This window comes from Hemitrygon akajei, chromosome 16, assembly GCF_048418815.1.
Source record: "Hemitrygon akajei chromosome 16, sHemAka1.3, whole genome shotgun sequence".
NCBI classification, from domain to species: Eukaryota; Metazoa; Chordata; class Chondrichthyes; order Myliobatiformes; family Dasyatidae; genus Hemitrygon; species Hemitrygon akajei.
This window is the reverse complement of record NC_133139.1, coordinates 18,772,189-18,795,869: the sequence shown is the minus strand read 5'-3', so window position 1 is coordinate 18,795,869 and position 23,681 is coordinate 18,772,189. Positions and strand designations below refer to the sequence as shown.

The 23,681-nt window shown below is 40.0% G+C and overlaps 1 protein-coding gene across 1 annotated transcript in view; it reads right to left on the bottom strand.

Moving 5' to 3' along the window:
• Positions 1-23,681, bottom strand: part of adamtsl5 (ADAMTS like 5) — a 168,824-nt gene that overhangs the window by 7,542 nt on the left and 137,601 nt on the right. Inside the window, exons 8-13 of the mRNA XM_073068317.1 lie at positions 22,528-22,651; positions 19,414-19,497; positions 13,290-13,453; positions 8,533-8,752; positions 7,711-7,815; positions 1,900-1,971 (exon numbers count right to left, since the gene is read on the bottom strand). Coding sequence (XP_072924418.1) covers positions 1,900-1,971; positions 7,711-7,815; positions 8,533-8,752; positions 13,290-13,453; positions 19,414-19,497; positions 22,528-22,651 — 769 coding nt within the window. The remainder of the gene's footprint in view (positions 1-1,899; positions 1,972-7,710; positions 7,816-8,532; positions 8,753-13,289; positions 13,454-19,413; positions 19,498-22,527; positions 22,652-23,681) is intronic.

Genomic DNA, 23,681 nt, shown 5'->3' with positions numbered 1-23,681 from the left:
TGTGGAATGAGTTACCAGCACAAATAGTGCATGCAAGCTCATTTTCAACATTTAAGAGGACTTTGGATAGGTACATGGATGATAGGGGTTTGGAGGGCTGTGGTTCCAGGTGCAGGTTGATGGGAGTAGGCAGTTTAAGTGGTTTTGGTGTGGACTAGATGGGCTGAAGGGCCTGTTTCTGAGCTGTACTTTTTTATAATTCTATATTCCTTTCCTCATTCCTTTGCCAGAAAAACAAGCCTCTGCTTAATTTGGGAAGAAAGGTACAGATACATAATCATCATTATCTTTATGTGCTGTGTTGTATGATCATGGTCCTATGACCATAATTGTTCATCGCAAATTTTTTCTGCAGAAGTGGCTTGCCATTGGCTTTTTCAAAGCAGTGTCTTTACAGAACGGCCATTATCAATTCTCTTCAGAGATTCTCTGCATGGCGTCAGTGGTTGCATAACCAGTACTTGTGATAAGCACTAGCTGTCCATATGACTATGCTTGTACATAGCTCCTTGAAGATGATGAAGCAGGTGAAGAATGTATTTGGCAAATCAGTTAAAATAGCAGGTACAGGAGTTGAATATGTTGATAAGACCACCTTTGGTCTGATTACTCTGCTGTAGGAAGGAGGCGGTAAAATGGAGAGGGTGTAAAAAAGAGATTTACGAGGATGTTACTGAGATTGGAGGGCTTAGTTATAAGGAGAGGCTGGAATCCCCTTGTGTTATGCATTTTTAAGTAAAAGATTCAAGGTTCAAAGGAGAATAAATTTATTTAAATTTATTTAATTTTGCCAGTCAATATCCAACATATAATGATTAAATAATACCCTGGTCAATTCTTTTCTTTGTACTTATATAAAGACATCAAGACTGAACACCTACTCCCTGAGCCGAGAATGGGACAAGCCAGATTTGATTGAGGGTCTTTCATACAATGTCTGGCTCTTAGAGGCCTTCAGTAATCCACTTAGTCTATAAGACATGGGAGCAGAATTAGGCCATTCGCTGTATTGAGTCTGCTGTGCCATGGCTGATTTATTATCCCTCTCAGCCCCATTCTCCTGCATTTTCCTTGTAACCTTTAATACCCAAACTAATCAAGAACCCATCAACTTTATTCACCATATGCATTGACAGATATTAGGGGTTTGTTGTAGTGTACTGGACAGAGTATGACATGCAACAAAAAAGTACAACATTCAACAATTAGAAAGAATAGATAAAAGATAAATTGAGAGGTTAAGCATGGTACTATCGATCTCCACTTTAAATATAGCCAATGACTTGGCATCCACAGCTGTCTGTGGCAATAAATTCCACAGGTTCACCACCCTCTAGCTAAAGAAAATCCTTCTTATCTCAGTTCTGAGGAGATGTCCTTCTATTTTGAAACTGTGCCCTCTGCTCTTAGGCTCTCCCTCTATTAGAAACAACATCTCCAGGTCCACTCTATCAAGCCCTTACATTATTTGGTATGATTAATGAGACTCCACCCCCCCCCCATTCTTCTAAACTCTACTGTGTACAGACCCAGAATCATCAAACACTTGCTCATTTTGCCACTTTGTATCCAACTTGCATAATTCTAAGGGACGAAGAAAAGCAACTCGCTGCTCCTGCACTACAACAGGACTGCCTGTGCAAAAGAGGGGAGGGCACACTTAAGGGAAAAGTATTGTGGTGGAACTCTGCACTCCATTCCTCCTTTGAACAAGAGTTCTTCTTAAGATGTGTGAATTCATTAAATACTGCTGAACTTTGCATAAAAGAAAAAGACAATTAGTAATTCTTCGATTTCATCTCACATTAGTACCCTTTCTCAGCACGAGTCCAGAAAATAATTTATATATCATATAATTAGGTCGCGTTACTTTTAAAGTAATGACTTATTAAGTCTTACCAAAATCTTTCTGGCAGTACTGTTGAATCCTTTGAGATTTTCCTTTTGATTTCTTACATCTTCTACAGTAACCTAGATCAAATACGAACAGCAATTACCTCCATGAATCAGATCTGTTTGCCTTAGTGTTGTCCTATACTTTGGTTAGTACCAACAATATTAAAGGAACTTTTGCTCAGGCACTCAACAATTAAAACTTTGTCCCTGCTGCCTAAAAGAGGAGAGAAAGATTATTACACTGTCCGAAAGCTGAGATTGCTTGCGCAAAGGTTTTCCTTGATAGATGGAGAAAGACGAGGATATACACTCAGTGGCCTGTTTATTGGGTACAGGATTGGAACCTACTGTGATCTTCTGCTGCTGTAGCCCATCCACTTCAAGGTTCAGCGTATTGTGTGTTCAGAGATGCTTTTCTGCATACCATTATTGTAACAACGTAGTTATTTGAGTTACTGTCGCCTTCCTGTCAGCTTGAACCAATCTGACCATTCTCCTTTGAACTCTCATTAGCAAGGCATTCTCACCCACATTACTGCCACTCATTGGATGCTTTTTTTTGGGTTTTTTTGCAGTATTCTCTGTAAACGTTAGAGACTATTGTGGGTGAAATCCCAGGACATCAAGAGTTTCTGAGATGCTCAAACCACCCCGTCTGAACTAACCACAAACAAGAGAAAGTCTGCAGATGCTGGAAATCCAAGCAGCACACATAAAATGCTGGAGGATCGCAGCAGTCCAGGCAGCATCTATGGAAAAAAGTACAGTTGATATCTCAGGCTGAGACCCTTCGGCAGGACCTGTACTTTTTTTCCATAGATGCTGCCAGGCCTGATGAGTTCCTCCAGCATTTTGTGTGCGTGTTGCTCCATCTTAACTAGCAATCATTCCACAGTCAAAGCCACTTAGATCATATTTCTTCCCCATTCTGATATTTGGTCTGAACAACAACTGAACCTCCGTGTTTTGACTGTTCACATGAGCATATTACTGCTGATGAGATTTTATCAGTTTACTCTGCTTCACTAACACCTGGTTCCATAGATTGCATCACTTTCATATCAGGAACGGTACCTTTCTGATTAAACAGCACTATTTCTGCATGGGTTATGTTTCTCTTAACAAACACAAATATGCATGGCTGTTGTATTTTTACCCTTTACACAAATGCAACTCTGCCTCCTGCTTCTATTGGATTGTCAAGGAGGAGTATTGGGATGGGGTGGCTTAGTTTAAAAACAAAATGGCTGCTTTAGAACTGGGATTGCACTTGTACTGTAGTCACTTAACTACACACAGCTAAATAAGATGTTCCATGTTTACTTATTTCTTACAATAATAAATCACAGTTAAGCCACTATATAAGTACAAAACTACTGTACAATTAAAGGCAGGGCAAAGAGGAGATGGGCAGGGGCAAACAGGGGCATGAATATCTGCACTATTGATAATAATCCCTTAACAACACAGAGAAAGTGAGATTACATACACATAATATGCTTTCTCTATATTGTTGACGACATCTATGCATGTGCCTCTAACAGCTGGCAAATTTAAAGACTATGCACACCCTATCAGAAACCTAATTAATTTAATGAATAATGAAAAAGCTATTAAGTCATTGAAAATTGATTTTGTAGGGTTCACTGAATCATTTATTGTTATAAACGAGCTTGCTAATCTTTTCATAGTAATACAGGGAGACTGCTGGTCCTTCACATTTACACATTCATTGGTCATAGCCGTTCTTTAGCATTCTGATCCCAATTTGTGTCCTTTCTTTGCAGGGGAAATTCCTGGATTCAATGGGTCCACAGGGAGCAACACAGGAACAGAATGAAAACTCCCCCCCAGCATCCAGGACATCTTGGAGGAGCGGTAGCTCAAGAAGGCAGCATCCATCATTAAGGATGCCCCATCAACAGTACACGCCTTCTTCTGATTGCTACCATTATGGAGGAGGTACAGCAGCCTAAAGGCACACACTCAATGATTCAGGAACAGCTTCTTTCCCACTGTCCTCAGATCCCTGAATGGATATTGAACCCATGAACACTTCCTCACTATTTCTTTTTCTCTTTTTGCACTACATATTTAATTTAAATTTACACGTACTTCAGTTCCACAATTTACAGCTTTTAAATTATGTATTGCAATGTACCACTGCTGCATAACAACAAATTTCACAACACATGCCAGTGATATTTAATATAATTCTGATTCTAATTTTCTTTTCCAAATAACAATGATCCTCCCCTTTACATATATCCAGTGTCAGCAATCATGGTCATCTGTAGCAGTACCCTTCACATTCCCACATCAAAGAAGCCATTGTAAATCCCTTCATTGGAGGGGAAATGTCTGTGTGAAATTTCTTTGAGTTATTTTAATTAACACATTCAATAGGAAAATGTTAACGTGTTTTGTGATTAATATCACACAATGTGATTTCATGAGATTTTCTAACTTGCTTCCTCACTAAATATGCATCATCTCTCAAACACAGGTAGCACTTTTGAGGTAATGTAAAAATGAAATATTAGCAAATCCTTTTCCAGACTTCTCCCTAACTATGGATTGTTGATCATTAAAGTTTCATCCTGAGTGGACTCATTAGGACTGTGGATAAAGAGGCTGAAGGCTACAGAAGGATTGTGATTCCCATGCTGAATATGAGGCAAGACATTCTTTTAATGTTCATTGCATTTTGATGCTTATTTTTGAAACCAAGATAAGTGAAAAGCAGATCAGTTGGGACTTCCTTCTGAGTTTTCTTTAATCACTGCTAACAACCATTAACCTGTCCAAGGGGAATGGGATTGACTCACTGATTTTTGAAAATAGCATTCCATTCAATCCTAACCTCTTCCATTCTGGCCTTTTGAGCATTCTGCATTCTAATCACTTCATCGTGAACAGCCGTGCAATCAGACGGGAGGGGACTGATCTCTGAACTTCCTTCTTGAAGCCTTTCTGCTTCACGAGCTCACTTTCCTCTGTAACATTCTCCTTAAAATTTACCTCTTTGTTCCAAGTCAACAGGACTAATAATTCTTCATGTGATTGAGTATGAATTTGGTTTGTAAATATTACTGTGAAGTGGCTTGAGATATTTAGTACCGTGCTATGGATGCTGCGTGAATATAAAATGTCATTGTCTCATGGCTGCCATTGGGAAGGAGGTACAAAAGCCTTCATTCCCACACCACCAAGTCCAGGAACAGTTACTACTCTACAACCATCAAGCCCCTAAACAAGTATGAATAATCCTAACTCTGAACTGATTCCACAATCTATGGACTCACTTTCAAGGACTCTACAACTCATGCTCTCGGTATTATTTATTTATCTACCTATTTTTAAACACAACGATAAGATCAAATACATAATGTCATCTCCCTAGTCACTCCATCCACCCCTTCCAGATTAATATCCCACTGATACATGGTGCAGATTGATATTGTGACAGAGCACAGAAAGGATGAGAGTAAATAGACTGGATTCACATCTCCCAGATCATGGTGGATTCTCATTGGGTCAACTGAAAGAAGATCCAATTAACTGATGTTTGAAATATTGCAGAATATCGGTAGCTCGGGTTGCCTATTTGGAAGTTTGGTTGGACGCTGAGCCTGGCAAAATGCTTGCAGACGTTTTGACTCCAATCGAAAAGCCATTATCAGTGTGCAGTTGAGGGGATCTCCTCAGAATGCCAGCTCATATACTCCTCCGAGGTCCAAAAGAATATTGATCAGACATTGTGATCTGGTTGGCTGGTTCAAAACACTGTGAATGGTTTAGCAGTAGATTGGGTAGCTTCAATGGAGGTCCATTGGAAGTATCCAGATCCTGAGATTACTAGCGATTCATTGATTGTTGACATTGCTGTTTCTCTTTTCTCTAAAGGTTCATATATCAGATCTATGTCAATGTGGTTGTTGATTGATCCTTCTGTAGAGAACCATACTTCAAGAATTTCTTGCTCTTTTCTTTTTCTTGTTTGAGTCAAGAGTCTAGCTGTGGTCCAGTTGAAATGGTGTCCTTCATCTTCATGAGCTGATACTACGAAGAGTGGGTTGTGCCTTCTGCTGACTAGCTGATGCTCAGGTAGCTGGTCAATAGCTTTCTTACTGTTTGAACAACGTAGTACTTGTTGCAGTCACTACACTGGATTTTGTAGATACCATTTGTTCTATCAGTCACATTTTGTTGTGTTTTGAGTTTTGATAGGTTACTGTTGGTTTGTGAGCAACTGTGATGTTGTGTTCCTGAAGCAGGTTTGATGTCATTTCCGAGACGTTCTTTATATAGGACAATACAATTAATTTATTTATTGTTTGTGTAGTTTGTATATTTGGGTTTCTGACCTTGAGGTACCTTCTGATGAAGCTTTTTGGATATCTGTTCTGTTAAAAGGTTTTGAAGAGGAACTTTGCTTCTTCCAGTTTTGTGACTGTGGTGTGGCAATGGGACTCAATCCTTTTGACTAAGGTCTTACCGCAGCATTGTTTGTGACATTTCAGGTGATTACTATTAAAGTTCAGAATTTGATCGGTGTGTGTTGCTTTGCTGTAGACTGACATCTGTAATTGACCCGTGTTAGTTCTGTTGACAAGAACATCCAAGAATGTGAGCTGGCTTTCCTCTTCAATTTCCTTTCTGAATTTGATGTCATTAAAGACATTATTTAGCAAGTTCTTCAAGATCTTTCAACAGAACAGATATCCAAGGAGTTTCATCTGAAGGTACCTCAAGGTCAAGGTCAGGTTGTGAAAGATTTCAGTTGCAACCATTAGTATGAGTCTGTCACAAAATATCAAAAACTTTTGTTCCATTAGGGTCTAAATGCATTGTCACAGCAACGTGAAGGGAAGTGGATGAGAATGAAGATGTAAAAATGGATTTAGCTGGATCCATGACATTATACACCCTGCAAGCGCCTTGATTTTCCTGTCCATTGACTACAAAGGACGTTGCCTGGTGAGTATAGCAGATGGATGATCTGAGATCATGCAAACACAAGGAGATCTGCAAATTCTGGAAATTCAAGCAACATGCACAAAATGCTGGTAGAATGCAGGTCAGGCAGCATCTATAGGAAGAAGTACAGTCGACGTTTTGGGCCGAGACCCTTCGTCAGGATTCTATTTGTGGTTGAGCACCCATTTTCTACATTGTTGAGGATGAAGTCACCATCACCATGCCCTCTCCACTCCCCTCACCCTCCATAATATTTCTCTATCTACTGGAGAGAAGCATCAAACACACAGAGCTCATTTTCGACCCTGTCAAAGTTAATTTCACCATCATTGTGTCCACCCATGATGTACAGTATCCATCTATAAATAGCTGGGGAGAGGCATCAATAGTGCAAAGGCTACCCATGGGCAGAACTTTTTGTGTTGAGATCCAAGTACTTAATAGTGTGATGTCTCAAACATTATAAACTGCAATCTGCTTCAGAAATGCAGATGATAAAGTGATTACCAGGACCCTTGACGGTGAGACGCTTTGGTAATTCCTGGTGAATCTGATCAATGAAGACATTTCTACTCGGTTCTGTAGCAGGAGAATAACGAACTAGGTCTTATCTTTGAATTATTACCTAGTGTGTATAGAGATCTCAGGATATATTTCTGCTGTATTTACAAGATATGTACAAACACTGATAGCCAGTATTGCTTCTTCATCAACAAGTCTGGGTACCTCCTGCAACAAACTACATCCCCATCCATGGGTGTAATTTCCTGGGTGTTATACTCAAGGCCTTGCTGCTGGGCCTGGTTTTCCAGTGCTTCTGGCACTTGTACTTACTGGGCTGATGGTGGGTGGGCTTCGTCTCATGCCTTGGCAACACATTATGAAACTGGCTGTCTTGATGAGGCCGAACTGGTGGTCGTGCTGTGGGGTAAATCCAGCCTGGAGAGGGGTGTGAAGGGAAAGGAGATATAAATGTGTGTTTAGATCAGTGACATCAAAACTGAAGTGCTTAGTCACAACCTGTAACTGTTTAAGAAATTAGAAGAGCATAAACAGAAATGGGATGAGGTCAGAGAGGGAATGAAGGGCACAAATGGGATCATGGATAGAAACAGGATCAGGAGTAGAAGTGGAATGAGGGTTAGAAGCAGGACGAGGGGTTGGCCATACAGCCTTTTATGCCTCCTCTGCACTCAGTAATAAAAAAATGAAATTGTTGGGAATGCTCAGCAGGTCAGGCAACAGTTGTGAAAAGAGAAAACTGGGGCTCAGATTTAACCAGCTCTTCTGACTTCCACAGAGTTTGGAATTCTGTCCGTCTTGACCTCAGTCTTCAATTACTCCAACTCCATGGTTTCCTGGGTAAAGAATTCCAAAGATTTGTTGCCTCTGAGAGAAGAAACTCCTGCTCATCTCTGAGTTAAATGATGATGAAAATATCCTCTCTAGTTCCAGATTCCTCTTGCAAGGGAAACAACTCTGTCATACCTCATAGACCCATTTGTTAAAAGATGTCCCTACTTTTTCAGCATAGTTTATTTACAATGTCCAATCTCTAGAATAACTACAAATTCCTAAATGGAAATTGATTAGTTCTACAAAGGGAAAGTTACAACAGAACAATGGTGTTACCTTAAGTAAAAACTGTCGACCTACCTGGGTAGAGAGCTGGCTTTCTGGGGGTGGTGGTGGTAGCGGTTGTGGAGACTGTAGTGCTGGTTTGTGCCCAGGGCAGATAACTCAAAGGAATGTCAGCCTCTATCACAGCGGTCTCCGGTTGTCTCAGTGGACTATGGCCACCTTGGTAACGCCCGTAGCGTTCTTTAGGAAGCCAATACTCGTATTCAATCCCCGAGTTTGCCTCTCGCAAGAGAACCTGCAACACAAATTGAACTTTTGATGTTCTATTGTCAGCACTGATGACCTGATCTAATTGTGTTGACATATATTAGCATATTTCTTATTTTTGTTTTAGAGATACTGCATGGTAATTAGCCATTCTGTCCTAAGAAGTCCACACCACCCTATTACACCCATGTGACCAATTAACCTACTAACCCGTACGTCTTTGGAATGTGGGAGGAAATTGTAGCACCCGGAGAGAACATATAAGCTCCTTAGGGACATCGGTGGAATTGAACCCGGGTCGCTGGCATTATAACATCTATCTCGCTAAATATGCAGTTATTTTTATCTGAGTTCATTTCATTCACCTGTTACTTAATCAATGACTTATGAGTAATTCAAGAACACCATCAAATTCCAGATGTACAAATTTAATGCAAATCAAAAGATTTACATTCATATAGCGTCTATTAGTAACCACAAGATGCCTCAAAGTGCTCTATGTCCTTTCTGAAGCACAGTCATTGCAAAGAAGTGAATAAAGGAGACAATTTGCTCATTGCAAACTGAACACGAGACACTGTAGAATCATGGAACATGATTTGATTTTGTTGTTAGGCGATAAAAGTGGCCTGAAAAATCTCCACACTTTCATCACCAATAATAATATAGAATCATTTATATCTGCCTGAGCAACAAGATGGGTTGTTGGCTAATCACCTTATCCAAGAAAATATATTTTCAGCAGGACTATACCCCTTAGAATGGCAAATTAAAAATTTGTGCATGCACCTTTAGAATGTGATTTGAATCCCAAAATGTGACTTGAAGACAAGATTATTACCACATCCAGCAATAAATATTGCATGGTATGATTTTATATTTCTTTTTTCCTCACACCAGTTTGTCCAACATATTTTTATTATTCCCGTATAGCTTCAGTCCGATCTGTTTGGATTTGATTTGCAGGTAATAAGTTTGTCTCTCAAGGGTGGGCAATAGAGTATGTAGAAATCCATCGCTGTCTGGTGTGGGGGGTGGGGGGGGCACTGCACTGGATTGAAAGAAACCGCGGAAGGCCGAAACCTCAGTCAGCTCTATCATGAGCACCAGCCTCCGCAGCATCCAGGACATCATCAAGGAGCAATGCTCAAAAAGGCGGCATCCATCATTAAGGACCCCATCACCCAGGATGTGCTCCCTTCTCACTGTTACCATCAGGAAAGAGGGAGAGAGGGAGAGGAGCCTGAAGACACACACTCAACGATTGAGGAACAGCTTCTTGCCCTCGGCCATTAGATTTTTGAATGGAAATTGAACCCATGAACTCTACCTCACTACTTTTGTTTTTGCATTAATTATTTAGCTATTTTATATATATGTATATATATATATATATATTTACTTTAAGTCACAAGATTTTATTATCATGTGTTGCAATGTAGTGCTGCCACATAGCAACAAATTTCACGACATATGGCGTTGATATTAAACCGGATTCTGATTTTGATTCTGAATCTTAGGTAGGAAAATTTAAAAAGAATATTCTTCAATCCCTTCGTGGGTCTGCAAGTAGTCAGGGAGGTTTGTGTCAGATAAGAAATTTTCTAGTTAAACTCTTTGTATCGTAGGCAAACAAGCCTGAAAGCAGGAAATGCTTGCATAATGCAGGGATTACAAGAACCACAGGATATGATCTGATATGTTCTCAACTATTCAACAGTGGAAACTGCAAGCAGTTTCAAGCTTCTGGGAGTGCACATCACACACAACCTCTTAGGGTCCCAGAATGTATCCTACACAGTCAAGAAAGCTCACCAACACCTCTACTTTCTGAGGAGGCACAAGAGAGCCGGACTTTGTACATCTATGTTCATGTCATTCTACAGATGTGCAGAAGAGAGCATCCTATCAGGCTGCATCACCACTTGGTATGGAAGCTGCACTGTGGTGGATAGGAAGGCTATACAACAGGTCGTCAAAACTGCCCAACACATCACTGGCATCAGTCTGCTCACCATCAAGGACATGTATACAGAAAAGTGCTGGAAAAGGGCCACTAACATCATGAAGGAGCCCACACCCTTGCTCACAGACAGTTTGTCCATCAGGAAAGAGGTTATGTAGCATCCACGCCAGGACCACCAGGTACAAAAATCAGTTACTTTTCCCAAGCAGTAAGACTGATCAACAGCTCCACTCACTAATTCCACCACTACCTTATTATTTCCTCTCAGTTGCCTAGTGTCACTTTATAGACACACATTCAATCTACGTGTATAAGCTACCTTCTGTATTTATATTTATTGTGTGTTTGTTTATTATTATTATTGTGTTATTTATCTTTTCTGTTTTTTTTTTTCATGCTGCATCGGATCCGGAGTAACAATTAGTTTGTTCTCCTTGCACTTCTGTGCAGGAAATGGCAACTGAGTGAAATCACACTGCAGTAACACTTAAAGTTCAATGATCCTACCCTCGAGAATTTGCTGCTGCTGGACTAGCAGATTTTCCACATGAATGGATGGTTTTTGGTATTAATATTCCAATACATTTTAAAATCACTGTTTTTAGATGTTAGACTGTAGCGCAACACATTTCCCTGACTCAGTGGGAGGAGGGTGCAGGAAGCTGGGTTTCAGAATTTTGAAGAAAACATGGGATCTGGAGTCCTGGAGAGTGGAAAAGGAAGGTGGGAACCAGGCCACTGGCAAGTGGGAAGAAAGTGCTGGAGTAAACACCTTGTGAGCCAGAAGCTGAACCATCCAGAGATGAATCTATTAGCAGATTGATGGAGTTTTACTGTTCAATTATTTGAAGAACTATTTATGCTTCTCTACAAAAATAGTAAGAATACATGTATGCTTTTTATTGTGCAGCGTAGATTTACCCCAGTCAGTGAGAAAATTGGGAGGTGGCTCACACTGCAGCGGTATGCAAGAAAAGAGGAAGTGACTCTGCTGTGTGCTTTGATCAGACACAGAGGGATACTAGACTTCACCAGGTGAAGATTAATGTAAAAACGAGGTTTAAAAAATCACTCCAGTCCTCCTATAGTTTAAACATCATTGTTACATAAAATGTGAATGGCTTGGTCTTTTCCTCAGAATCTACTCCATAAAGTTCATCACTTAAGATTATATTCAGTTGGGAAGAACTCCAGTGAGGAGCTATAAGTCACTTAACCATAAGCTCTTCCTACACAGAAGCATACATGGTTTTGTTACAGATGATTTTCAGACCGATATATTTAGGTTAAAGTGGATCTGTTAAATCTCCATGGAATTGTTCTCTTCAGAGTAGTGATGGATATGGGGAGATATTAAAGAGTTGCTTATAATTATGAGGTAAATATAGTGAAACTGATCCAATGATAGGAAGGTAAATGCCAGAACATTCAAACATAATTGGCACATGAACTATATGGAAAAAAAGCAGAACTTTTTATGAGAGAAAATTACCATGAACTGCACTGAACATAAATTGATAATGAAGGTAATAACCTTCAAAAGTTTACTGTGTCCTTCTCTAAAGAATGAAAATTTTACAACATTGAGGAGAAAGAGCAATTAGAAAGCTCTTTCAAAGAGCTGGCACTAGCATAATGGGCCAAATGGTCTCCTTCTGTTCCATATAATTCAATGATACAGAAAGATAAGACACAGATAAGTCTAGTGAAAGCTTAGGCTATTTATTTTTAGTTACAAGACATACACATTCTTTATACAGGTGTGTGTGATTTTGTTACAAATTGTGAACAGAGGGCATGAATACTGCTAGAAAGTTTGAGGAATTACTGACTAAATATGATTTAATAAATGATGTTTGTCTGAGAAACTGTCTGTCTTTTACCTATTGGAATGGAATTGGTTTATTGCCAAATATTTTACTTTATAGAGAATATTGAATCCAAGTAATCATGGCAGGCTGAATTTTTTTTCTATTATATTGCGGACAACTGTAAAAGGATAATGTCAGAACTTTTGCCAAGTTGAGGAGGTGTCTTAGTGGATTTAAAAGTGGCTTGACAACCATTCAGTCAACCACCATGCAACCATAAAAAAGATCTGCCACACTTCCATATACAAACAATCACCATCTTTAATGAAAATAAGGCAAATTGCTGCAGGAACTTGGTGGGTCAGATACCAACTATAGAAGGAAATGGACAGGTAACATTTCAGATCAACCGTCCATTTCGCTCTACATATGGTGCCTGAACCGCTGAGTTCCTCTGACAGTATTATTTTTGCAGTATCTGCTGTCTCTTATTTCTCCAATCAAGCCATTCATTTCACCATTGTGATGCATTTCTGTTATTTTGTGAAATGTGAACGTCACCAGGCAGACCTGTTTTCATTATCAACCCCTAACTGCCCATTGCCTGAGAATACAGTTAAGAGTCAATCACATTGGTGGTTTTGTGGACAGGTAAAGACTAGACAAAGTAACGGCAGGAAATTTCTTTCCCTGAAGAACTACAGTGAATTGGATGGGTATCAGTAGGGCCTTAGCAAGTCATTTGTACACACAAACAATCAGTAAAAGTTTTACATAAAGACTTGTACCATCAAATGGAGATCTTCTGCTGTTGGTCCTGCAGCCTCAATGGATTCATGATTGCCAGCTGAACGTTTGTATTGGATCTTGGTACCAGCAATTTCATATTCCCCGGGCCAGTCAATGACCCAGTTCCCATTAATCACATAACGATTCTTGCCATTTATTAATGCTGTAGACAAAATTATAATCAGAATGTAATTGTCCATTGTCAATGAATCAAAAGTACAACATCACATCATGACAGAACTATTGTATTCCGAAGTAGAATATGGCCATTCCAGTCCTAATGAAGGGCCCCAGCCTGAAATGTTGACCCTTTATTCCTTTCCGTAGGTGCTGTCTGACCTGCTGAATTCCTTGAGAATCTTATGTGTGTTATTCTGGGTTTTCAGCATTTGAACACTCTCTTCCATTTTTAATTCATGCAGTGACATAAGCCAGGGTGGAAATGGTCCATTATTCTATTTCTTTCTATAGTAAATAAAGTTTCAATTGCTTGGCATTGAAATAAATAATTTTACTTCATCTAATTTTTGCATCAACATTATTAATGATTTTCACTTTGTCCTTCCATTTCATCAAAGTTCAAAGTAAATTTATTATCAAGGTACATACTGTATACAACCCTGAGATTCATTTTCTTGTGGGCATACTCAATGTACCATAACCATAATAGAATCAATGAAAGACCACTCCAACAGGGCAGATAACCAGTGTGCAAAAGACAATTGTACAAATAAAAAAACACACACAGAATAAGTGAACAACACCAAAATATGCTGAATTAAAAGAGGAAATTGAAAGACTATGGAACATGAAAAGGGTATATTGCCCCAATAGTAATATCTACAATTAGTATCATCCCAAAGGCACTACACAATAGTATTAAACAATTAGGCCTACACAGCAATATTTATGTAAGTCTGCAGAAAGCCACAAAACGAAACACCAGTACAATAGTCCAAAAGGTCCTAGCAATTGAGAAATGAGTGTGCTTGGCTATGTCCATACCTCAGGTTTTACCAGCTTGAGCTGCAAAATGAATGAACAAATAATAAATAAACAAACAAACAAATAAATAAATATTGAGAACATGAGGTATCGACATTTGCAATTTGAAAGTCCTATACATATTTCCTAAATATACTTTAAACAATGGAAAATGCACTTAACCTCCAACATAGCCATAAAGGTCCAAATTCCAGTGACAAGCTCACATCAAACGCTTTTCCCATTTGCTGCTACTTGATTGTTCTACTTACTCAGTCTACTAAGCTAAAACATGAACCAGAATGTAATTCAGGGAAAACACTACTGGTAATGTATTACCGAGGAATTAAGAACAACTAATTGATCACAACCACCTGTGACACCTGTCAAGTTCATTAAGTAACCTTAAGGGAAAATAGTCTCTTAGGCTCTGGAATTGCTAGAAATTTCTCAGTCCACATTGGGCAATCAGATCTTGTGCATACGGAAATGCTGGCTTGGATTTTGAAGCTGTAATGAGGTGAACCAAGAGTGTTCACTGTCACTACTTTGTAAAGCTGAGAACAATTTGGTGTTTGGAAAATGGTGTGAGTGTTTCAGTCTTTCTCCAGAGGCCATGCCTTCTCCAACACAATCAAGGAAAATTATTTGATTTTAATTTTTTTTTAGGTATTTGTGAACTAATCCCACAAATCCCAAAATATAAAATCCCTGAAAATCTCACAGTTCCTTACAAAAAGGAAGAATCTGATGAACTTTCAAGCAGCTGAGCTCTTCTCTGGAATCCACACTGCTTAGTAATTTATGTCAGTCAGCTCTCTAATATACACACAGCAGCCTCTTTATTCCGGCAGCTAGAAGTTTGACTTAATAATCATATATATCTCAAAACCACTAATCAGTGCTTCCTGATCTGTAGTTGGTGGTCTGATGCTCCGTGTTGCTCTCAAACCTAAAGGTCGTAAACTCAATTCACAGGGCTGCTTCATTCCCAAGCTTGTTTATATTAATGTTGCTAATATTTAGTGTAGCGATGCCAAGTATTTTGTCCCTGAGGAAGTAAAGTTCATTTCCTGTTGCAGATGTAACGTCGCTTCTGAAACAAATTTAAAGATAAAGATTTACAGAGAAAGGTTGAACAAGTTAGTTCTTTATTCTTTGGAGCATAGAAGGTTGATGGGGGACTTGATAGAGGTATTTAAAATTATGAGGGGGATAGATAGAGTTGACGTGGATAGGCTTTTTCCATTGAGAGTAGGGGAGATTCAAACAAGAGGACATGAGTTGAGAGTTAAGGGGCAGAAGTTTAGGGGTAACACGAGGGGGATCTTCTTTACTCAGAGAGTGGTAGCTGTGTGGAACGAGCTTCCAGTAGAAGTGGAAGAGGCAGGTTCGATTTTGTCATTTAAAAAAAAATTGGATAAGTATATGGACAGGAAAGGAATGGAGGGTTATGGGCTGAGTGCAGGTAGGTGGGACTAGGTGAAAGTAAGTGTTCGGCACGGACTAGAAGGGCTGAGATGGCCTGTTTCTGTGTTGTAATTGTTATATGGTTATGTCACATTACCCTTGGCTGCAAATAATATTCTTAATGCATGATCACATGGTCTCCACAATGGTCTGGATCACTGATCAGTCTTAAAAAATGAATTTAATCAGTTGGTCTGGTCACTATATGGTAGCAAGGATGTTACTGTGCTGCAGGGGTGTAGAGGAGATTCACCAGGATGTTGACTTGACTGGAATATGTCATGAATTAGAAGAAACTAGAGGAGGTTGAGATGTGATAAAAGTTATTCAAAAATTATTAAAAGGAAGAATTTTATTCTCCTTGGTGGGAGTGTTTAAAATAAGAGGGCATACTCCCTGGAGTGTAGGAGAATGAGAGGGAATTTGTTAGGAATATATAAAATTATGAGGGGCACAGATAGAGTAAATCCAAGCAACACACATGCAAAATACTGGAGAAACTCAGCAGGCCAGGCAGCATCTATGGAAAAGAGTACAGTCGACGTTTTGGGTCGAGACCCTTCATCAGGACTGGGAAAATAAGATGAGGAGTCAGAGTAAGAAAGTGAGGGGAAGGGAGATAGAACCACAAGGTGATAGGTGAAACCGGGAGGGGGTGGGGGAGGCAGGGTGAAGTATAGAGCTGGGAAGTTGGTTGGTGAAAGGGATTCAGGGCTGGAGAAGGGGAAGTTTGATAGGAGAGGACAGATGGCCATGGAAGAAAGAAAAGGGGGAGGAGCACCAGAGAGAAGTAATTGGCAAATAAGGAGATCAGGTGAGAGAAGAAAGTGCGAATGGGAAATGGTGAAGGTTGGGGCCATTACCGGAAGTTCGAGGAATATTGATGTTTATGCCATCAGGTTGGAGGGTCAATGCAAGCAGGCTTTTCCCACTGAGGTTGGGTTAGACTAGAACTAGAGGTCATAGATAAAGGGTGAAAGGTGAAATATTTCAGAGGAACTTCTTCACTCAGAGGGTGGTGGAGTTTGCAATGAACTGCCAGCTGAAGTGGTGGATGCAAGTCAGATTGCAACAGCTAAGAGATATTGCTATAAGTACATGAATAGGAGGGGTAATGGGGATGGAGTGGGTCAATGGGACTAGACAGAATAAAAGATCACCTCAGGCAAAGTGGGCCAAAGGGGCTGTTTCTGTGCTGTATTACTCTATGATTCTATATAAAAGGTGAGAGGTAGATGGTCCACCGGGATTTTAGTGGGAATAGTTTCAGATAGAGAATGGTTAGAATGTGGAAGAAGCTGCCTGAGGAGAAGGTGGAGGTGGCTTCTCTGATAATAAGAAGCATCATCTGGGAAAGTGGAACTAGATTATGTAAGGACCATGGTCAGCATGGACATATTCTGTGCTGTACCACTCTATGGCTGTAAAATAACAATCTGCTCCATACAAGCGGTTACCAGGACTGTCGAAAGGGTGTTTGAAGATAGGGAAGGATATTGGAAGAGGGAAGGCCAAGCAAGGAAAATCTAAGTGTGGGTAGCTGAAAGCTTCTGCGTTACTGGTTTGAAATGTGAGATCCATTCATTGGAAAGCAATATAGTGTGGCTGGATATGGTCATGAAGCAGAGAGGATGAAAATGTGAAGGTATTTGGGAATGAAGTAGATTTGTAATCAATGGAGTTGTGGTACAGGGTAGACCATAAGATCATAAGAGCAGTATTAGGCCATTTGGCCAATCAAGTCTTCTCTGGTCTTCAACCTCATTCTCCTTCCTTCTCCCCGTAACCTTTGAAGTTCTTGCTAATCTATAAGTTATCAACCTCTGCTTTAAATGTACCCAATGACTTGGCTTCCACAGCTGTCTGTGGCAATGAATTCCACAGATTCACCACCCTCTGGCTAAAGAAATTCCTCCTCATCTCTGTTCTAAAGGGACGTCCTGATATTTTGAGGCTGTGCTCTTTGGCAGGTTGGTAATGACAAGGCAGATAAGTGAACGTAACCTACAGCAAGAAACCACTGAAATTGTGACTCTCTGAAGACTCATGAAAAAATATTTGGGGAGGGGAGTGTTATTTTTGGTCTCCAGTGCTGAATGTGGGGTATTCTGGATTGTGTATTGATCCAAAGATTCAGCAGCATCTAGGGATCCTGTCAAAACTCACTTTTTCAAAAGTTCACGCATTGGATATGGATGTTACCTGTGAGGCCTATTCCACCTTGTTCAACAGCTTGCTTATATGAGGGGCCAATTAAAAGTTACAAGGCTTAGAGGGGATCTGCTGAAGACTTTCTCACCAAAGGATGTTTGGAAACAGGAATGTACAGCCAGAGGGGATGGGGAATGTTGAGAGTCTCCCAACATTTCAGAAGTACTGAGACAAGCATTTGAAACTCCATGGCATAGAAGGCTATGAGCCAAGTGCTGGAAGAATTATAAAGGAGTTTACAGTTTACAGATACCAATGCTTACAGTTTACGGATCCTGTCTGTAGTTACTATTGTGTAGATTTGCTAAGTATGCCTACAGAGAAAAAATCTCGGAGTTTGTTGTTTGCAGTGACATGTATGTACCCTGATAATAAATTTTACTTTGAACTTTGAATACTTGAATGCAGTGTGCTGATGGGCCAGGTTCTGAGCTCTTTGACTATGTGTTAAGCACATTGGTAGATAAGTGGTTATATGTTACCACATTGGGTGAAGAAAACAGATTTCCTTCCCTGAAGACACATGAATCAAACTGGCTTTTCTGTCAGTCCAATGATCACTGTTACTAACACAAGATTTTCACTTCATTGTTTATTGATGTGAAATTAAATTTCCTCAGGTGAAGATACATCTACACCAAAGGAGATGTAAGGTACTCCTTCCCTCTGCTAGCCTGCTAGCCTGTAGGTCACCCTTGGGCAAGGTGTAGCACCCCATTCAGGGTCACGTGAAGTCATGGGAGCAGGTGGTGGATGGTCGTATGAGCAACTGGTGCATATCACAAGTTCCAGTGCTGCAACCACTGACACCAGGCAGACAATCTCTGAAGAGTATTGATAATGGCTGGGGTCACCTGTCTTGTAAAGACACTGCTCAGAAGAAGACAATGGCAAACCACTTCTGTAGAAAAGTTTGCCAAGAACAATCATGGTCATGGATAGAGCAAAAAAAAAGCAGATTAAAGAGAAATGGAAGACCATGATTGCCCACGTCATATGACATTGCACATAATGATGATGATGTCATAACAGGTCTAAACTTGCATTTCTTAGTCAATAACGAAGGCCCTTGGCACTGGCGCAGTAACAACCACTGTGTCATCTATAACCCTTCCTAATAGCATCAGGTCTGGCTTAGTGTCCAATTACACCTCTTGTCTCATCACACATTTCTGAAGTGCCTAGGGCTTTTTTTTCTCCTTGTCAGTTCATCACTGGGACAACAGAGCTGAGTTCTACAATGGACATCAGCAAGCACTCGCAGAGTTATCTCGTGGCTGACAGCAGAATCCCTGACTGCTTCTTCCTCACCTAACCAAACTTACCTGAGCTAATTGCAACATTGGAATTAAAGGTTGGATGAATCCAGTTAACTTAAAACAGGGGAATTGTGAGCTAGCTTAAAATATATTACTGCAAAAGCCTTTGAACACTTTTAACTTCTGAGGTTTGACTTACCAAGGTAATTCCTGCTGTTATCTGTAACTTTGATGTTCGTGGCTCCCGCAGGGATCACTGTCACATTATTGTAACCAAAGTAACCTACGATTAGTTAAACAAAATACATATTAACTCCATGACACAAACTATCACTGAAAGTTCTGAAGTCACCGTACATTATGCATTGTTTTGGAGATTTGAAATTTTGGTTTATCCAGAAAAGTGCAGTCAGTGAGTGACAGAGCACTCAGGTGTTAGACATGCATTTTTGGGAATGGACTTTAAACCATCTAAGTAATAAAAAAAAAATCCTGGAAATTCCTGCTGGGCTGTCTTATTATAGAATCAAAGCTATTGGAAAAGGCATAACCCCCAGATGCCACAACCAAAAATCCATTGATTAGAACCCTTGAAAGAAAAGTTTTGCATTTTCATAGCACAAGTTATGACCCAAGTATAACTCATTAGTGCTGTGATAGAAGTTTTCAAGTGCATTTACTACTATATTGTAAGAAACACAGCATACGTTCCTACAACTACCAAGAAACAAAATTATCTTTCTTTAATGTTACTTTAGAGATGGATACATCGCTGTAGTTGTTCCAACAAGCAGCATAAAATCTTTCATACACACCCAATAGAACAGAAAGGATTTCATTGTAACATCTGATCCCATACAATGGCACCACATTGGAGGACCAGACTAGATTTTAGCACTGAATTTGATCTCGTACCTTTTTGTTGCAGAAGCAAGTATATTGTTCAATGAATCATAATTAACACGAGGAATGGGCTGCCGGCAGCGGTGGTCGAGGTGGATAAGATAGGGTCTTTTAAAAGACTTTTGGATAGGTACATGGAGCTTAGAAAAATAGAGGGCTATAGGTAAGCCTAGTAATTTCTAAGGTAGGGATGTATTCGGCACAACTTTGTGGGCCGAAGGGCCTATATTGTGCTGTAGGTTTTCTATGTTTCTATGTAACACAATGCAGTAGGGATATAAAACCATGGAAAAGGACTACAGATACTAACAGAGCCAGAAGATGCTATAAATATCTAAATTGTCCTTTGTAAGATCACCTAGTCTAATTTCATCGTCGTTAGAAAATAGTGGTAGAACATTTGGCTTTTCAATCCTGCTCCACCATTCTACATGACCATAACTGATCATCCACACCAGTACTATTCCTGCCTTCTCTCCATATTGCTGAATCCTGTTAACATTAAGTAATATATCTACCTCTTTCTTAAACATATTAAATGACTCTGCTTTCTGTGGTAGAAGATTCACCACTGTCTGGGTGAAGAAACTTCTCCTGATATTGGTTTAGATGGCACCCCCCATATCCTGAAGCTACAGCCCCTTGTTCTGCATTCTCCTATCATTAGGAGCTTCTTTCTATAGCTAGTCTGCCCTGATCTGACTCTAAAATATTTCCTTTATTTCAAATACTTCCCCTTTCTTTTGGTACAGTATCTCTGCTTCAGTCATTCTCTGCAGCTAACATTCCATTTTCCAACCTTCTGTCCAAGGACAAACAACTTCTCTCCGCATTGATTTTAAATTTGTTAGGTTGAGACTCAAACAGAGGAAATTTGTCTTCACCTCTTTTACCCTAAGAAAGCCCTTTATGTTAATGTACCTTTCTATATAAACTCATAACTTGCTTCTTTCCATTGCAGAACACATTAATTGGTTTTTGTACCTTTTTATAAGGAAAAAATATCAATTGTGCAAATGGTTTTAGATATCCTTGTTAAGAGAAATGGTATTTGATAGAGAAAGCTAAAAGTATCAAAGCACTCATGAAAGCTGTGCAGACCAACTCACTGGGTGTATTTAAGGTAGAGATTGACAGGTTCTCATTTGGTAAGGGGATTAAGGATTATAGGGAGAAGGCAGGAGATTTGCATTAAATAAAATCAGACATAATTGAATGACAGAACAGACTCAATGGGCCGAATGGCTTAATTCTGTTCCTATATGTTAGGGTTTGTCCAGTGGGCTGCACATGAGTGAGATGAGGTGAAGACTCAGCTTTGAGCGTCTTGAAATTGGAGGATCCGTGATTGTAGTTTCTCAAAGTGAAGATGGTGTAGCTAAATATCTTATTTTAGGATAGTTCCATTTTGGACAACATGCTGTATTTATTTAATACATGAAATCCAAAATTTGCTTTTACATATTTCCCTTAACATGTCATTAAGTAGAAGGTTTGGTTTTAAATCAATGGGCAGTGGATTAGAGGGGACTTAAAAATGAATAAATGTATTTCATCTAAAAGTGATGGTGGCCCAGAACTCACTGACTGGAAGTGTGACGGAGACAGAAATCCTCACCACATTTACGATGTACCCAGTTGAACACATAAAGATCTGTAGCCCAAGAGCTGAGAAATGGAATTAATCTTAAGTCCAATTATAGCTGGCAAAGACATGGGCAAAATGGCCACCTTCTGTGGTGTAACTTTCTTTGTTAGTAGTAACAAACAGAATTTCACTTATATTAATCTGAGGGGTAGAAATTTGCCTTTATGGTTTTATGCTTAATGGGTCCTTATCAGGAACTGAATTAACCAATTGCCATGCTTAGTGCAGGTAACTAGGGATCGATTTCTCTCCCCATGAGATATCAAGAACTTTACCTACTGGATGTAACTCTCAAATGATTTGTGAAGAGTTATGGAAAGAGCCAATCATATATTATTTAAAATAAAGCAGGAGTATCTTTCCTAATTTTTTAAATGCTATTTGCATTGGGAAAAGTGAAACAAGCTGAGGTAATTATAATGATCAGCTAACAGCCAAGTTATAATAATGAAAATCTGGTGTATTATCATCGATAGAGAAAGACCAACAATGCACAATTGGCATTATCAGTAGGCTACGGCACTTGGGCTGTGTCCACAATAATGATACAACTGTCTGCCTCTGTGCTCTCTGTGGATGTGCATCTCCAGCAGCTTTTCTGTTTTTGCCAAGCTCAGAGGCATGGCCACTATTACTCTCCTGCCTCTTGAGCTGCTGTGCACTGCTCTTGTGATTGCGGGCTGCTGGCACGGACAGGAATTCTGATTCATGGTTTAGTCAAGGCACAAGGCATTCACCCATCGAGAATGTCAGGGCAATCACCAGAAGAGGGGAATGCTGAATGGTAGACTCTCCGGACCAGGGCACATGAGTTGTTCCGTCCACCGCACACCCCGCAGACATCCATTCTGACATCCGAGCCGAGGATATTGTCACAGCCTACTTTCTGAAAAGCACAAGAGAGGGGTAAAATAAACAAGGAAACACATCGGATGATTCAGCTCAGCAATTCTGTGTGCTTACCATCAGAAAAATTCTTGTATTAAACTCTAGAGCTGCTGAGGAGGGAATTGTACACATCTCAGTTACTCATAAGGGCTTGTTCCACATTTTTAAAATTTACATATTGATATTCATCATAGAGTAGGCCCTCCCAACCCTTGGAGCCACGCTACCCAGCAATCCTTTGATTTAACCCTAAGCACAGGACAATTTACAATGACCAATTAACCTACCAACCAGTACATCTTTGGACAGTGGGAGGAAACTGGAGCACCTGGAGGAAACACATGAGGTCACGGGCAGAACGAACAAACTTCTAATAGGCAGCAGCGGGAATGGAACCCAGGTCGCTGGTATTGTACAGCATTGGGCTAACCACTGTGCTACGATACCACCCTTTTGTGCAGAAAGTTCACAAGCAAGAAACAGCTTTCCCCTCAAACATTTCACTGTAAAGGCTCTTGTTTATCTTTTTCTCAGGTCTCCACAGTGATTAAAAAGTGCAAGGCACAGACTTATAAACACAAAAGCTTCTACAGATTCTGGAATTCTTGGGCAAAACACACAAAGTGCTGGAGGAATTCAGCAGGTCAGGCAGCTTTGATGGAAAGATGGAAAGAAACTCACAGCTGACATTTCAGGCCAAGACCCTTCAAGGCCCAAAACATTGACTGTCCATTGATGTTGCCTGACCTACTGAGACCGAGATGTAGTTTAATTCCCCTTCCTTTGTATTTATAGGGTCTTTTGCAGTGAGAAACAGATGCCCCTTTGAGTCTCTGGATTCTGGAAGTATAAAGATAATCTAACCAATGGCAGAAATTGAAAAATCCACTTCAGCATCTCCCTAATGGCCCAGCTGAAGTGCAATGGTCTTGCCTTGACCCAGGTCAAACAAAATATTTTCCATTCGGAGTATAACAAGCGAGGACGGGTGGAGTGATGTTGGGTGTCAGTCGGTAGGACACTTCAGT